We start from the raw sequence: 18,516 nt of genomic DNA, 5'->3' as shown, positions 1-18,516 counted from the left end.
AGTTGAAGTGACAGTAACGCACACAGGACTGAGCTCACTTTTTCTGTCTTGCTACTCAATGAGAACAGTGAGTCTTATATCTATTTTTAAATTCTGTGGTTGAATTTAAGCTAATGAAGTATGGAAATTAATATCCTCTACAGAAGAAAATGTTTCTAAGCTGCTCATCTTTGTTTTCCTCGTATTATACCTATGATCTACAACAACTGGACATAATTTAATAAAATTATTCTATTTCCTCAGTACCTTTGATTTTAATTTGTGGTTTCTCCCTGGATGTGGAAGCTTGGGCTTCAGGTTCTTCAATATCCCAGTGAACAGCCGTTTTGTGATGGACATTCCTCGAGACTTTAAATATTTGGAATGCATTAAGAAGAGACAAGTTATCTCAGCTTCATGGCACAAACAAACAAACAACAAAGCCAAATAAAAAAACAAACAAAAGAAAACCAGTAATGGTTCTAAGCTTGTACATTCCTTCTGATGAACATTCATTGGAAACATCACGACAGTTACAGTGGTGCTTTTGAAAGATCACTAAGTACACTGTGCACACCAGCATGCATTACACTGATGGACTAGGTAAGTCATAACTTCATGTCAATAAAGAGATATGGAAAAAGAATATTTCTCTTAGAGCCACATAAACACTGAAATTTATCCACTCTCAGTTCTGAGTGGTATTCACTACAGTGGTATATACTTGATATCTGAGTCTTAGTTCAAAACATATGGATATACAATCACACACACATGCACTCACACACACACACAGAAACATACACACAGAAACATACACACACAGAGAGAGACACAGCTAGCCCTCAAGGAAAAGCACATAGAATTAGCCCTCAAGGAAAAGCACATAGAATTGCTTTGTTGTGTCTCTTAAATGACAGAAGAACCACCTACATATGAATGAATCTAGGAAGCATAGGTTTCAGTTGATTACACATGGGCAAGAGGGAATGTATGTATTTTCACGCTTTACTTAAGAAGCTGTAGGATGGCCCTAACTAGTAGAAATATGTGGTCTTCCTCTCGGGGCTTCAACCTGACTCAGTGAGTGATTCGCTGTGAATCACTCAGTGAGTGATCAGAAGACCACTTTGAGATATTTTCTAAAAATGCTCAGTTTGAAAGTTACTCAAAACCTAAGTGTCATACTATGGTTGGGCTGAATAAAAACTTCCTTTCAACCAGCCAAACCTGGACATGTCCTCATCATGAACTGACAAGAACACCAGCCTGGTGTATTGGTAATATAATAAGCAGTGTGTCTTCACATCACTTTGTAGGTAACATCCTCATTGACTATCTGCCTGGCCTTTCTTAGTTCCTGCTTAGATATGGGTACTGACTCCATGGCAGTGAGAGTGCACAATGCCTGATCATGCCTCCCTCACCAGTCCTACCTTCTCACTATATTGTTAAAGGTTGTTTTCAGGAAAGGTCTCTATTCTAGTCTAGAATGTAATTCACTCTACAGAAAAGAATGACCTTGAACTTATGTTTTTCCTTCCTTCACTTCTCTAGGATAAACATTAATAGGATTGAGCCATCTTGGGCACATTTTATACAGAACTAGGATACAAACTTTGGGTCCTGGACATGCTAAACATGTACTGAACCAACTGGGATGAAGCTCCAGTCCATATTCTCACACTTGTTTCCTTTAATTAAACCACAGGATGGCAATGTGCTAACACTATAGATAAGCTATGCAGAAAACACTGGAAGGAATGATATTGAGCCATGTGGTTCACTGCTGAAAACATCTTCTCAGTATTCACACTTAAAATGTGGACACTGACACTACTGAGAGGAAAGCCTCCTGGAGCCTGGACTGTACCTCACTTTTTCATGTGCACTCCATGGATGTGGTAGTGGACTCCTTTCTATCAGTACACTGTAGTCAGAGGCAGATGGAACTATGTGAGGTCCAGGTCATAAAGATGTGTATGTATATATGTATGCATATGTAGATAGATAGATAGATAGATAGATAGATAGATAGATAGATAGATAGATAGATAGACTGAATTTCAGTAGAGTCATAGATACACAGTGAAACCATGTCTCAAAAAGAAAAACCAAAATCAAAACAAAAATGCTATATTCTTAAAAAAAAAAAAAGTAGACAGCATCTAGGTGGTGACTGCAGTTCTTAGTGAATGAACTTTGCCTTAGGTGTTTTGTTCTTTGTGTTCATGCTAATATTGTCAACCCTTTAAAGCTTTTCACCAGGTTTTACTAGAAGGAACCAACCAAGTCTAGCATGAACCCAGTTCATACACATGTAACCAATTTCAATGTAGTGATCAGCACAGGATTAGTAATCTGCACCAAAACGTGGATTTTGTTATTAAACTTGTTAATGTCTGCAGGCTGGTAAATTACACTGCCCAGACCTTCTAAGCACTGTGGTAGCCATGACAATGTTTGGGATTCCTGTAGCTTTGAGTTATTGCAGGCAGAGTTGGAAATCTGGAAAATCTTTCCTGGGTTGTTTTATGCCCTCAATGGTGTTAAATCTGTTCTGCATATCTAAAAATTTTCATCACTTCCTATTAATCTTGGTTAATTCACATGTCTAGAAAATACAAATCAACCCACCACATATGACTGTGGTGAACTTTAAACACATAAGTAAATTGTATATCCTATTTTTTGAAAACCCTTTTCCCTGAAAATTGGGTTGAGTAACATGGATATCTGTGTAGATAAGATAGATTTAGATGCAGCCTAGTACACAAAACACCAAATTAAAGAGGTCACAGCTGGAAGTAGCAGCTATAGACACATGGCTACAATTTCTCACTTGAGGCATCACTGTTTTTGAATAAACATCCAACTTTCAATCAATGCATGCTGATTTGCTCATTGTGGTACAACCAGACAAAAGACAACTAGTATTAACACAATTAACAGGTCTTCAGAGACTACAGAATACATACTGTTCCGGCCTTTTCTAGATTCCACCTGCAATATACAGGAAAGAAAATATTTAAGAGACTTAGATTAAGCTGAATTCTGTTTGTACAACTCTTTGGTTTACCTCTTGGCAAGACATAATTGCACCAAAGACTAGCATGCTAATCTAGTCTCTTACTAATCTACTGACACTTACTGACTAATAGAGAATCAGGTGAAATGTTCTGTATTAGTATATTATGTGATACTGTCACAGAATACCTCCAGATATCTAGTTTGTGACAAAACTAGTGTTTTTCACACATTTGCTGACTAAATGCCATATCAGGCAACCCTATGCATTGGTTTCTACTGAAGGTTAGCTGAGCTACATTACAATATGGTAAAGCTAACATCTAGTGATACTGCCGCTTTTTATGAAGCACTCCAATCACTTGTATGCACCCTTATATCTTAAGTTCTTGGCATCTTAACGTGCCATGCTAGGATATATGATGCTTCCTCCACATCCATCTTTGGGGAACATAATCAAATTCAACCTAAACTGCAGTCTCTAGAGGACATAAAAGGAATGAACTCTTACATAAACATTCAAGTCTAGAAGAATGATATGCCTGTCACATCCTGACTAAAATTTACATATTGGTATCTAAAGCAGAACACTATTGTCTAGAAGACAGCCTGACACAAAGTGACTCAAATGTCACTACCTGACATAGTTCTATTAAATCACCAATCTGATATAATTCCATTTCTTTCTGTTCCTAAATAAACTATTTAATGCTTGCTCATGATACACCTTATCAACTTTATTTTTTCAAGTGTGATAGCCATACAAACATGAGGGAATCATTAAAATGACTTTTTTCTTACATACAGGAAAAGGGCTTCTTACCTTCGATGAGGATTCGACACTTGAGGAGGGTGTGGCAGGTGTATGTACAGGTAGAACTAGAGGGAGAGAAAGTAACTGTCAGCTCATGGCACTACTTATTTACACAAGCATCTTTGACATGGAGAAAAGGGTACTGAGTCACGGAATTAGATTTAGGCTACTACTGGGCTGTCTTCCCTGATGGTAAGTATAGGCAAAAATTAGAAAACTAAAAAGAGCCGGGCAGTGGTGGCTCACACTTTTAATCCCAGCACTTGGGAGGCAGAGGCAGGCAGATTTCTGAGTTCCAGGCCAGCCTGGTCTACAGCATAAGTTCAGGATAAACCATAAATTGTATATTTCAATTGCTCAATATGGAATATGTACCACCCAGACTGTAACGTTTCACATACATAGAAAAGACACACCTATATTTTTGTGAATAAAGTATGCCTAGTAAGAAAATGACAGGGAATGTTTCTGAAAAATGAAAATAGATACACATTCTATTGTGAGATTTATAACATAATTTTTTCCTACTACTGTAAAGCCTCTCCAAGTTTCTGAGATCAATAATTTCACTAAATAGAATCTTAGTTATTTCTCAGTATGTTTATAAAATAGTGTAACAGTATTTATATTTAGGGATGTCTATAAAGCACGGTCTTGAGGGAGGAAATACAAGCATACATAAACACATATATAGAATCATGAATACATACAAACACACATTAAATTCTAAATTCAAAATACTTTGTAGACTATAATCTATAATATATAATAATTATATATTTATGTATCATTATTTATAAATTATATAAATTATTTATGAACTAACATATAATAATTAATTCATATATAATTAATTTATTAAACTCTGTATAAATTAATGTATAAACAATGTTTATATATTATTATATATTCATTATAAATTATATATCATATATTATATATTAATTATATACTAAAACATAATTCTAATCATAGAGCAGTTATAAATATTTAAACAAAATATTTTGAGAAATATTAACCAGTCTAGTTGAAGCAAAGACACCTAATGGCTAGTAATACCATACCGCGCGTGTCGCAGCAGTTCCCCATTATACGAAATTCGAAAATTATTCTCTCTCTCTCTCTCTCTAATTAGTATACGTCTGCTCTCAAGCAAACTCTCAATGTATACTGGCATTCAGTACTCAGGCCTGAACATAACTAGATACGTGTCAGCAATAAGTCACAGAACTTGCCTAGTGACCTCATAATCCATAACATGACACCCAACATCTGCTACTTAGGCAAGTCTGTTCATACAAGTTCAGGACTACAGTGTGGATTATTATAAATGCCAGAATGCTAAGAATGATCAACTACAAACTTAATGTGTTCTCTCATCTGTTGATACAGTTCTGAAGAACCCTGCCTAAATGACTTCACAGAACTCTTTCTCTCTCTCTCTCTCTCTCTCTCTCTCTCTCTCTCTCTCTCTCTCTCTCTCTCTCTCTCTCTCATCAAAATGTGAGATTTCCACTACTACTCCAGTGCCATGTTACCTGTCTACTGCTTTGCTCCCTGACACGATGTCCATAGATTCTAACTCTCTGAAATTTCATCCTCTAAGTTAAATATTTTCTTTTACAAGTTGACTTGGTCTTCATGTTTTATGGTGAAAATAGAAAAGTAACCAAGACAGCCCCAACCAGTCTTGTTTGTCTACCTGTTCCCAATAGTTCAATTAAAGGCATGATTGCTGTAGTGAAAATTAACTGGAGGTTTCTACACCTTTGATCCTTTAGTACCCCCCCCAAAAAAGGCCTGAAATTTTAAATTTATACCCTGTCACTAGCCTCAGGTATAACTTGCCATGCTCCAAAATGAGAACCAGTATTTATCACTACAATATATAGCAACAGACCAAACCTCAACACAATTAAAGCAGAAAATAAAAAAGACGGCACAAAGAAAGATTAATAAATTCTTTTCTTATCTTTTTCTTTTTTTCCAGCTTCAACCCCACTGGCCTGCTTTCCATGAAGGTTGCCCTGACTTCTCTTTTGCATTCCCATTGAGCAACACAAGAGGGCACCCTATGAAGGCCAGTGGATGCTGTAAGTGGTGATACATTGGGAAGAGGAACAAAGGTCTGTTGACTCCTCCACCTATACCATCCTCAGAATCCTATGATGTTTAGTTTAAACAAAGTCAAGAAGTATCTATAGCTGGACAGTGCTGGTCAAGTTATTTCCTCCTTCTGAGCTTCAGTCTCTCCTGAAATGTGATATGATAGTGTGTAAGTCTCTTGCCAGAAAATTAGTCCTGGTTTGCCCAAGGAGCTTGTTCCTTGAGATTCTTGGCATCCACTGTATAAGCTGTTCAGTATGAAAGGGAGGAACACAAGTATCTCTTCCTGACATTTCATACAGGCCAGGATAATTATAGAAGTAGATGCTTTATGTACTTGCAACCATTGCCTTGAGCCCTTACACTTTTTCCTTCCTCCATAGTTTCCAAGTGTGGCAGATTAAAATAGTCACAATGAAATGATAAAATTTACCTCTCATCACTAATTCTTTGCATCTAAACTACGATCCGCAAGTGAGAAAACACTGTCAACTTACTTACCCAGCACATTGCATCTGTCATCTTGATGTTCCACAGTGAGCAGTGTTTTTTTCATGGTTGTTCCATCTCTCAAGATTTTCCTCAGTAGAGGCAAAGCTTATTCCTCCAATAGCACTGAATTTGAATCTGTTATATTTGATTTGATCTGGTTACTCAGCAATGAAAAAAGAATTTACTGGAAGGACTCTGAGATGTTTCATCACCTAAATATAGGAGGGAACACTGAACCTAGGACAAGTAGACCTCTAGGAGTCCTCGCCAACAATCTCTTCTCCTTTCTGCAATAGAGTTCATTTAATTTTGAATACTTATTTATTATTTTTGTTTTATGCATATGAATGGTTTGCCTGCATATATGTATGTGTACTGCATTTGTGCCATATGCCTGTATAGGCACAAATAGGATGCCAGATCCCTGGAACTGATTTTTAAGGATTGCTATAAGGCACCATATGGATACTGGGAACTAAACTAGGTCTTCTGTAAGAAGAGCAAATGCTCTTAACCACGGAGCCCTCTCCCTAGCCCCAGACTTTACTCACTTTTACCAGCTTCACAGATTGAGAAACTCAGGCACTAACAGCTCTTGATCATTATTCTGGTAATTCCATGATAGAGAAAACTGATAATTTCTCTTTTATTTCTTAAGATACTTTATGTTGGGACAATATAGAAAGAAAAATGGTATTTGACTCATGATTCTAATAGCTAAAATGTCTACATAGTATTGTGCTGGCTAATATCCTAGAAGAGTGCTCTGACTCACATATTCTCAGAAAATCAGAAAGGGTACCAGGTATGTGGAAAGGGTGTACAAGTCCAGGGCAGGTATGCCCACTATTAACTACACAATCCAACAGGTGTTAACTTAATCCTGCCATATCATGCCCTCTCTTTTTCTATAGTATTAATCCATTTCTGAGGTAGAATCTCTCATGATTTAACTAGTTTCCATCAGCTCTCAACAGTGCCATACTGGAGACCAAGCTTCCATCCCATAGATCCTGAGAACAACTCATACAAATATTGAAGAGAGACTCTCTTAGGGTCATATTCTCCATATACGGCCTGGTTAAGTATAAACACATAATTGTACAGGTTTTGTGGCATAACTGGTATTTCCAGGATACAGCTGGCAGGAGGTTAGCTTATGCTACTGTCACCTTCAACAGATATTGACTGAGGTAGTGTCTGTCTTTGTGCCTGAATTCAGTTTCCTGCATGCAGTAAAATGTTGGGTCCTACATAAGTATATATCCAGTCTGTTAATCTATGTCTTATTGGAGAATTGAGTCCATTGACCTTTAGAGATATTAAGGAGAAGTGATTATTGTGTCCTGTTATTTTTGTTATTAGAAGTGGAGTTATGTTTGTGTGTCTCTCTTTTTATTTTTGTTAAAATATTATTAATTTCTTGCTTTTTCTGGTGTGTAGTTTTCTTCCTTTTGTTGGTGTTTTCTATTCATTATCCTTTGGAGACCTGGATTTGTAAAAAGATATTGTGAAAATTATTTTTTGTCGTGGAATACCTTGGTTTCTCCAACTATGGTAATTGAGAGTTTTGCTGGGTATAATAGCCTGGGTTGGCATTTTGTTCACTTAGGGTCTGTATGACATCTGCCCATGATCTTCTGGCTTTCATAGTCTCTGGCCAGAAGTCTGGTGTAATTCTGATAGGATTTCCTTTATATGTTATTTGACCTTTCCCCCATACTGCTTTTAATGTTCTTTCCTTTTTTAGCACATTTGGTGTTTTAATTATTATGTGACAGAAGGAATGTCTTTTTTGGCCCAAACTATTTGGAGTTCTGTAGGGTTCTTTTATGTTCATGGGCATCTCTTTCTTCAGGTTAGGGAAGTTTCCTTCTATAATTTTGCTGAAAACATTTACTGGTACTTTAAGTTGAAAATCTTCACTCTCCTCTATAACTATAATCCTTAGGTTTGGTCTTCTTATTTTGTTCTGGATTTGCTGGATGTTCTGTTAGGTGCTTTTTGCATTTTTCATATTCTCTGACTGTTGTTTAAATGTTTTCCATGGTATATTCTGCATCTGAGATTCTCTCTTCTATCTCTTGTATTCTGCTGTTAATACTTATATCCATGACTCCTGACTTATTTTCTAGGTTGTCTATGCCCAGAGTTGTTTCCCTTTGTGATTTCTTTATTGTTTCTGCCTCCATTTTAAATACTGGATGGTTTTGTTCAATTCCTTCACCTGTTTTGGTGTGCTTTCCTGTAGTTCATAAGGGCTTCTCCCTGCTACTTGTGATCTCCTGTATTTCATTAAGTGAGTGGAATGATGCTCTATCAGCATTATGAGCTGTGATTTTAAATCCAAATATAGCTACAAAGCAATAGTGATTTTTAAAAAAAACTACATGGTATTAGTACAGGGACAGACAGGTAGATAAATGGAATAGAATTGAACTCCCAGAAATGAACCTTCACACCTATGGCACTTGATCTTTGACAAATGATCTAACAGAATTCAGTGGGAAAAAAGACAGCATATTCAACAAATGGTGCTGGGTGAACTGACAGTCTACATATAGAAGGATGCAAATTGACCCATTCTTATCTCCCTGTATAAGGCACAAGTCCAAGCGCATTTAGGACCTCCACATAAAACCAGATACACTGAAACTAATAGGAAAAATGGGGAAGAGCCTTGAGCACATGGGCAAAGGGGAAATATTCCTCAACAGAACACCAATAGCTTATGCTCTAAGATCAAGAATTGACAAATGGGACCACATAAAATTATAAAGTTTCTGTAAGGAAAAGGGAACTGTCAATAGGACAAAACGGCAAACAACAAATTGGGAAAGATCTTCACCAACCCTATATCTGACAGAGGGTTAATGACCAATATATACAAAGAACTCAAGAAGTTAGACTCCAGAGAGCCAAATAATCCAATTAAAAATGGGGGTAGAGACCTAAACAAAGAATTTTTACCTGAGGAATATCGAATGGCTGAGAAGCACCTAAAGAAATGTTCAACATCCCTAGTCATTATGGAAATGCAAATCTAAACAACCCTGAGATCTCACCTCTGAACAGTCAGAATGGCTAAGATCAAAAACTCAGGAGATGGCAGGCACTGGCGAGCACATGGAAAAAGAGGAATAATCCTCCACTGCTGGTGGGGTACAAGATGGTACAACCACTCTGGAAATCAGTCTGGCGGTTCCTCCGAAAACTGGGCACCTCACTTCCAGAAGATCCTGCTATACCACTCCTGGCCATATACCCAGAGGATTCCCCACCATGTAATAAGGATACATGCTCTACTATGTTCATAGCAGCCCTATTTATAATTGCCAGATGCTGGAAAGAACCCAGGTATCCCTCAACAGAAGAGTGGATGTAAAAAATGTGGTATATCTACACAATGGAGTACTATTCAGCCATTAGAAACAATGAATTCATGAAATTCTTAGGCAAATGGATGGAGCTAGAGAACATCATACTAAGTGAGGTAACCCAGACTCAAAAGGTGAATCATGGTATGCACTCACTAATAAGTGGTTATTAACCTAGAAAACTGGAATACCCAAGACATAATCCACACATCAAATGAGGTACAAGAAGAAAGGAGGAGTGGCCCCTGGTTCTGGAAAGACTCAGCGAAACAGTATTCGGCAAAACCAGAACGAACGGGGAAGTGGGAAGGGGTGGGTGGGAGGACAGGGGAAGAGAAGGGGGCTTACGGGACTTTCAGGGAGTGGGGGGGCTAGAAAAGGGGAAATCATTTGACATGTAAATAAATTTTATCAAATAAAAAAATTAAAAAAAAGATACAGAGCTAAAAAAAAAAAGAAAGAAATGAAAAGGGAGATATAACAACGGAAACTGAGGAAATCCAAAAAATCATCAGATCCTACTACAAGAGCCTGTACTCAACACAACTGGAGAATCTGGAGGAAATGGACAATTTCCTTGACAGATACCAAATACCAAAATTAAATGAGGACCAAATAGATCATCTAAACAGTCCCATAATGCCTAAAGAAATAGAAGGAGTCATAGGAATTCTTCCAACCAAAAAAAGCACAGGACCAAATGATTTCAGTGCAGAATTCTATCAGACCTTCAAAGAAGAGTTAACACAGATACTCTTCAAATTATTCCACAAAATAGAAACAGAAGGAACACTATCCAATTCCTTCTATGAAGCCACAATTACGCTGATACCAAAACCACACAAAGATCCAACAAAGAAAGAGAACTTCAGACCAATTTCCCTTATGAACATCAATGCAAAAATACTCAATAAAATTCTTGCTAACCAAATCCAAGGACACATCAAAACGATCATCCACCATGATCAAGTAGGCTTTATCCCGGGAATGCAGGGTTGGTTCAATATTCGGAAATCCATCAATGCAATCCACTACATAAACAAACTCAAAGGAAAAAAAACCACATGGTCATTTCATTGGATGCTGAAAAAGCATTTGACAAAATTCAGCATCCTTTCATGCTTAAAGTCTTGGAAAGAACAGGAATTCAAGGCCCATACCTAAACATAGTAAAAGCAATATACAGCAAACCGGTAGCCAGCATCAAAGTAAATGGAGAGAAACTTGAAGCAATCCCACTAAAATCAGGGACTAGAGAGGGCTGCCCTCTTTCTCCTTATCTTTTCAATATTGTACTTGAGGTACTAGCTCGGGCAATTCGACAACATAAGGAGGTCAAAGGGATACAAATTGGAAAGGAAGAAGTCAAACTATCATTATTTGCAGATGACGTGATAGTCTACCTAAGTGACCCAAAAAACTCCACTAGAGAACTCCTACAGCTGATGAACAACTTCAGCAAAGTGGCAGGTTATAAAATCAACTCAAGCAAATCAGTGGCCTTCCTATACTCAAAGGATAAGCAGGCTGAGAAAGAAATTAGGGAAATGACCCCCTTCACAATAGCCACAAAGAGTATAAAGTATCTTGGGGTGACTCTTACCAAACATGTGAAAGATCTGTATGACAAGAACTTCAAGACTCTGAAGAAGGAAATGGAAGAAGACCTCAAAAAATGGGAAAACCTCCCATGCTCATGAATCGGAAGAATCAATATAGTTAAAATGGCCATTTTGCCAAAAGTAATCTACAGATTCAATGCAATACCCATCAAAATCCCAACTCAATTCTTCACAGAGTTAGAAAGAGCAATTATCAAATTCATCTGGAATAACAAAAAACCCAGGATAGCTAAAACTATTCTCAGCAACAAAAGAAAGTCTGGGGGGAATCAGTATCCCTGACCTCAAGCAATACTACAGAGCAATAGTGTTAAAAACTGCATGGTATTGGTACAGTGACAGGCAGGAGGATCAATGGAACAGGATTGAAGATCCAGAAATGAACCCACACACCTATGGCCACTTGATCCTCGACAAAGAGGCTGAAAACATCCAATGGAAAAAAGATAGCCTTTTCAACAAATGGTGCTGATTCAACTGGAGGTCAGCATGCAGAAGAATGCAAATTGATCCATCCTTGTCTCCTTGTACTAAGCTCAAATCCAAATGGATCAAGGACCTCCACATAAAGCCAGACACTTTGAAGCTAATAGAAAAGAAACTGGGGAAGACCCTTGAGGACATCGGTACAGGGAGAAAGTTTCTGAACAGAACACCAATAGCGTATGCTCTAAGAGCAAGAATTGACAAATGGGACCTCATAAAATTACAAAGTTTCTGTAAGGCAAAGGACACCATCAAGAGGACAAATCAGCAACCAACAAATTGGGAAAAGATCTTCACCAACCCTACATCAGATAGAGGGCTATTATCCAATATATATAAAGAACTCAAGAAGTTAGACTCCAGAAAACCAAACAACCCTATTAAAAAATGGGGTACAGAGTTAAACAAAGAATTCTCACCTGAAGAACTTCGGATGGTAGAGAAGCATCTTAAAAAATGCTCAACTTCATTAGTCATTAGGGAAATGCAAATCAAAACAACCCTGAGATTTCACCTTACACCAGTCAGAATGGCTAAGATTAAAAATTCAGGAGATAGCAGGTGTTGGAGAGGGTGTGGAGAAAGAGGAACACTCCTCCACTGCTGGTGGGGTTGCAAATTGGTATAACCACTCTGGAAATCAGTCTGGCGGTTCCTCTGAAAACTGGGCACCTCACTTCCAGAAGATCCTGCTATACCACTCCTGGCCATATACCCAGAGGATTCCGCACCATGTAATAAGGATACATGCTCTACTATGTTCATAGCAGCCCTATTTATAATTGCCAGATGCTGGAAAGAACCCAGGTATCCCTCAACAGAAGAGTGGATGCAAAAAAATGTGGTATATCTACACAATGGAGTACTATTCAGCCATTAGAAACAATGAATTCATGAAATTCTTAGGCAAATGGATGGAGCTAGAGAACATCATACTAAGTGAGGTAACCCAGACTCAAAAGGTGAATCATGGTATGCACTCACTAATAATTGGATATTAACCTAGAAACCTGGAATACCCAAAACATAATCTACATATCAAATGAGGTACAAGAAGAAAGGAAGAGTGGCCCCTTGTTCTGGAAAGACTCAGTGAAGCAGTATTCAGCAAAACCTGAACGGGCAAGTGGGAAGGGGTGGGTGGGAGGACAGGGGGAGTGAAGGGGGCTTAAGGGACTTTCGGGGAGTGGGGTGGGCTAGGAAAGGGGAAATCATTTGAAATGTAAATAAAAAATATATCGAATAAAAAAACAAAACAAAAACAAAAATGTCAGGGCCATGAGAAATACACACACACACACACACACACACACAATTTTAAACCTTGAGTATTGAGAGGGTGGCTTACTATAAGCATAGATAACTGAACATAGGAGTACATTTTGCAAGTGCAATGAAATCCACAAGGATTTACACATTAATAAAAGATTGATAGCAAAGAAATTGAATTCATCATTGAGACAGCACAAATCATTCTTGTTCTCATGGCAGTCACAAGCAGTTCTTCAGTATTGGTTAGGCTTTCATGCTTCTTTAATAGAACCCTCTGGACAAAATAACCACGAAGAAAGGCTTGGTCAGGCCACATTTGTTTTCATTCTGTATTTGTGCTGCTGAGATTGACCCCGGGCAGGCATGCTATAATAAATCCAAGACCCTAGGCAAAAGGACATCTAAAATATGGAAACATTGGCAATTCTTCCTCCATCACCTCTCTCTCCTCAATCAGCCTGCCCCACTTAATTCACAGTGGACACAACTCAGAGCTTCAGAACTGTTGCATGGCCTCAGTCTAGGACCATCATAATTTGTTCAGGAAGTATCTGACCTATTCTAATTATTTCATCCGGCAAATCAGTATAGTTTTTTTTTTTTTGGCTACATCATGCATTTTATTAAAATGATTCAAATTTTTAATTTATAGGACTGCATTTCTTGGTAGCATATTTGACCACTTGTAGACATGGTTACAACAATTTTTTTTGTTATTTTTTATTCGATATAATTTATTTACATTTAAAATGATTTCCCCTTTTCTAGCCCCCCCTCCCCGAAAGTCCCGTAAGCCCCCTTCTCTTCCCCTGTCCTCCCTCCCACCCCTTCCCAGTTCCCCGTTCTGGTTTTGCCAAATACTGTTTCACTGAGTCTTTCCAGAACCAGGGACCACTCCTGCTTTCTTCTTGTATCTCATTTGATGTGTGGATTATGTTTTGGGTATTCCAGTTTTCTAGGTTAATAACCACTTATTAGTGAGTGCATACCATGATTCACCTTTTGAGTCTGGGTTACCTCACTTAGTATGATGTTCTCTAGCTCCATCCATTTGCCTAAGAATTTCATGATGCTGGTACAGGAACACATGAAGGACATTCAGGAGAAAATGGATCAAAAGTTAGAAGCCCTTGCAAGGGAAACACAAAATCATTGAAAGAAATCCAGGAGAATACAAAAGCCAACAAGGAGGAAATGCAAAAAACACTTAAAGAAATACAGGAGAACTTTGGTCAACAGGCTGAGGTCATGAAAGACGAAACACAAAAATCTCTTAAAGAAATACAGGAGAACTTTGGTCAACAGGCTGAGGTCATGAAAGAAAAAACACAAAAATCTCTTAAAGAATTACAGGAAAGCACAAACAAGCAAGTGAAGGAGCTAAGCAAAACCATCCAGGATCTAAAATCAGAAGTAGAAACAACTAAGAAAACTCAAAAGGAGACAACTTTGGAGATAGAAAGCCTTGGGAAGAAATCAGGGGACAGAGATGCAAATATCAACAACAGAATACAAGAAATAGAAGAAAGAATCTCAGATGCTGAAGATTCCATAGAAACCATGGACTCAACAGTTAAAGAAAATGCAAAATGCAAAAAGCTTGTAACCCAAAATATCCAGGAAATCCAGGACACAATGAGAAGACCAAACCTAAGGATTATAGGCATAGATGAGAGTGAAGATTTACAACTTAAAGGGCCAGCAAATATCTTCAATAAAATTATGGAAGAAAACTTCCCTAACCTAAAGAGAGTGATATTTGTCTTAAGTTAAGGTTTACTGCTGTCAATAGACACCATGGACAAGGTAAATCTTATAAAGGACAATATTTAATTGGGGCTGGCTTACAGGTTCAGAGGTTCAATCCATTATCATCAAAGTAGGAGCATGGCAACATCTAGGCAGGAATGGTGCAGGCAGAGCTGAGGATTCTACATCTTCACCTGAAGGCTTCTAGTTGAAAATTGGCTTTCATGCAGCTGGGATAATGTTCTTGAAGCCCGCACCCACAGTGACACACCTACTCCAACACCATACCTTCTAATAATGCCAAGCACATACAAACCATCACAATATTCAATTGCAATAAAGAGAAGACACATTACCATGGAAAAGCACTAGCATATACAGCTTCCTATAATCATGTGTAGACAGTAGAGAAGAAAGGCCTGACAGTGCAATAGAAAGTTCCAGGGCAGTAGCTGTATATGAGGGAACTCTTGGCTACATCCAGAAAACTCACACATCCACCCTCACAATCAAGGAACACACCAACCCATCCAGCTAGTTTCTCTCTATAGTGGTGAAATGTTGGGCAGGTGGTGCGGAGACTGTAATGATCACCCTCCTTCAAATATACAACAAGAAATGCACTTTCAGATCCAATGTCATAGCTTCTCTTCTTTAACCAGGCATTGTTACAGACTCCTACAGTCCATTGCTCATGGTCTTTCAAATCCAGTTCCCACTAATATTTCCCAGTGGTGGAGCTGTCTGCTCCCCAGGAAGCACTACAGGATCCAGCTAAATCCAGAAATGGATTTTCTGTCTGACATCAAAAACTAGGCTTGGGTTGCAATTGAATATGATGAAATTTTGAAAGAAAATTTTCACTGTGGGAAGAGACATTTTACTTAAAACAAATATTTACATTTATCAGGTGATAGAGAGAGACAGATTCCTAAACATTTACTGGATTTTAAAAATAGAAAATCTAAGACTGGAAGGGTAGCTATAGCCCAGGTAAATCAAAGTCCAGAAGTTCACCCAAAGAAAGACAAAGACTACATAATGAACAGTTTTTTGAAAATCTGCAGAAGCTGCAGAGGTGTAAGCCATAGCACAGTTCTGTCAGGGGCTTTACTTACACCAGGAAAACAAGTTGTGTGCAACACAATGAGGACCCCCCTGAAGGCTGTACCCCTGAGTCTCTATGAAAAGTTATTCCTAAGTCCTAGGTCAGGATTGTTTTCATCTTATTGTTTTGATTTTCATCCCACTATGCAGATTTGTACGAAAGATAAATCTAAGCATGTATTAGAAGTTGTTCCCTAGTAGCAATTATCTGCATTTAACCCTGATACCTCTGATATTCTTTATCTGTGATGTTACAATCCATATTTTGATCTCCCAGTGTAATTCAGATTGCCCTGTGTCTTATCAACTTGTATTATTTTTATTGCCTGGGATATATGGCTTTGTCTGTTTGGATTTGTTTAATGAACATTTCTGTAATTTCTTTGAGATAGCACTTCTTGCTATATACCCTTGACTGGCATGGAAGTTACTATGTCAATCTATTTGGCCTCAAACTCATGGGCAGTCCTCCGGATGCCATGTTTTTAATACTGGGGTTACACGTGGGTGCCACTATATCTTGTGAATTTTTAATCTATGAAATATAATACACTTTAAAAATTCAACTGATAGCTGAGCATGGCTTCACATGTCTTTAATTAAAGCACTCCAGAGCCAAAGGCAGGTGGATGTCCATGAGTCCAAGCCCAGCCTGGTTTACAGAGCTCGTCCCAGGATAGCCAGGGATACAAAGAGAAATACTGTCTCCAAAATAAAAAATCAACTGCTAAAATATTTAATAGAAAACATACAAATATTTTAATCGATCTGAATTAATCATTCTGTGTGTCTCAAGGAACACATGATACCATAGTTTTCAGCGTGAATCATGTACATCACTAAATTGGTATTCATTAATTTTTGTTTGTAAAATGACCATCTGCCTAAATATGATTACAATGTGACTTAACTAGACATATCTTTTCAGTGAATTAAAATATTCATTGTACAAAGATCATCTCACTGTTGAAGGGCACCTCGGGTCATTATATCAGTGCTGACACTCACCTTGGAAGCAGCTGAACCTTGCCGTCAGCCCAGTGTTGGGATGGGCACTGAGTTTTGGTTTCATACCCTGTGTCATCAGGCTCAGCTGCACTAACTCACTCCTGCAAGGAGAAGACATTGATCAGTCTGTGTGACAGATATCACCCCAGTGATGAGGAGAAATCTCCACTCAGAGCTAAGTATTAAAACCCTTCTCACACAACCTGACAACTGAAGTTCAATCTCAGGAACCCATGGTGTAAGGAGAGGATGGACTCCTGAGAGTGGTCCTGTGTCCTGCACACCTGTGCACTCACATAGGTACTTCTAACAAATCAAATTATTAAAAGGAAACATTTACCTGAACATTTTTCACACAGAACATTTTCTGATATTAGAGAAACTCCATGGTCAGGAGACAGGGTAGTTTCCTCTTAGATGCTCTTTCTCAAGCCCTTCCTGTTACCAACATCTTTCCCATGCTTCCTGCCCCTTTCTTCTACTACCAGGAAAGTACAGCCCATGGGCCTCAATGATCAGGATTTGAAAATGACAAATTTTAGCTCAAGCCCATTACATACACTGCTTCTCTCACAGGGAGAAAGAAAAGGCACTGTCTGGTAAAGGCAAACAGGCATCATATCTATGAAAACAATCCCACACCGATCATCCATGAACAACTAAGTATTGTCTATATAAAGTGTATTTGTACATTGCTAAGTGAGCTTGCTCAGCTTTGTATCATACTTCAGGGTATCCTGGCTTTCACTGAGGGTTAAACTCACCTTCTGAACAAGTCATCCAAATCTTGCAAAGCAAAAGATGCTTAGATATCTGAAGAAACATCACACAATGTAGCTCTCTCTATATATAAAGTTATTTTTTAGAGATTTATGTCTTCATTTCATGTATATGAGTACACTATTGCTCCCTACAGACACACCAGAAGAGGGCATCAGATCCCATTACAGGTGGTTGTGAGCCACCATGTGACTGCTGGGAATTGAACCATTGGAAGAACAGTCAGTGTTCTTAACTACTGAGCCATCTCTCCAGCCCATAAAGTTTTATTATATCTTTATATATAAAAAAAGTTTTATTATCTTTATATAATTGTCAGTCATCACTACACCGATTCACCCTGCAAATGCATTTTCATGTCCCAGGGTAATGCCACGAAGTGGATTAGCACAATGGAATGGATTCTTAATGAAATCAAGCTGTGAGAATATTTGAGAAGCAGATGGGTAGGAGTTATACACTGCTTTGTAACTTGCAGCTGTCTGCAAAGAGGACTTTTTTGATCTTGTACAGAAAGCATAGGATACTTTCATTAAGGGTACTTTACAACTGAGGTCTAACCCCTACATGGTGCTGCATATCTGTAACTCTAGAATTCCTGGTTTAGGTCTCAGGAATCCTGTGAGTCCAAGGCCATTGTGTACCACAAAAGAAGAACATATATCAAATCCCCCACCTCCCAAAGAAATCTCAAAAA

The 18,516-nt window shown here is 38.2% G+C and overlaps 2 protein-coding genes across 2 annotated transcripts in view; both read right to left on the bottom strand.

Annotated features, from left to right (window-relative positions):
* Positions 1 to 18,516, bottom strand: part of LOC127689388 (zinc finger protein 39-like) — a 236,606-nt gene that overhangs the window by 192,761 nt on the left and 25,329 nt on the right. The gene's annotated exons all lie outside the window — the stretch shown is intronic.
* Positions 1 to 18,516, bottom strand: part of LOC127689812 (nucleolar and coiled-body phosphoprotein 1-like) — a 50,194-nt gene that overhangs the window by 29,565 nt on the left and 2,113 nt on the right. The window contains exons 3-6 of the mRNA XM_052189395.1: positions 17,040 to 17,140; positions 3,830 to 3,885; positions 2,958 to 2,982; positions 247 to 348 (exon numbers count right to left, since the gene is read on the bottom strand). Of these exons, the coding sequence (XP_052045355.1) occupies positions 247 to 348; positions 2,958 to 2,982; positions 3,830 to 3,885; positions 17,040 to 17,140 (284 nt within the window). The remainder of the gene's footprint in view (positions 1 to 246; positions 349 to 2,957; positions 2,983 to 3,829; positions 3,886 to 17,039; positions 17,141 to 18,516) is intronic.

Source organism: Apodemus sylvaticus, chromosome 7 (genome assembly GCF_947179515.1).
Source record: "Apodemus sylvaticus chromosome 7, mApoSyl1.1, whole genome shotgun sequence".
Classification (NCBI taxonomy): domain Eukaryota; kingdom Metazoa; phylum Chordata; class Mammalia; order Rodentia; family Muridae; genus Apodemus; species Apodemus sylvaticus.
Note: the sequence above shows the minus strand (reverse complement) of the source record. Positions and strands in the feature narration are given on the sequence as shown.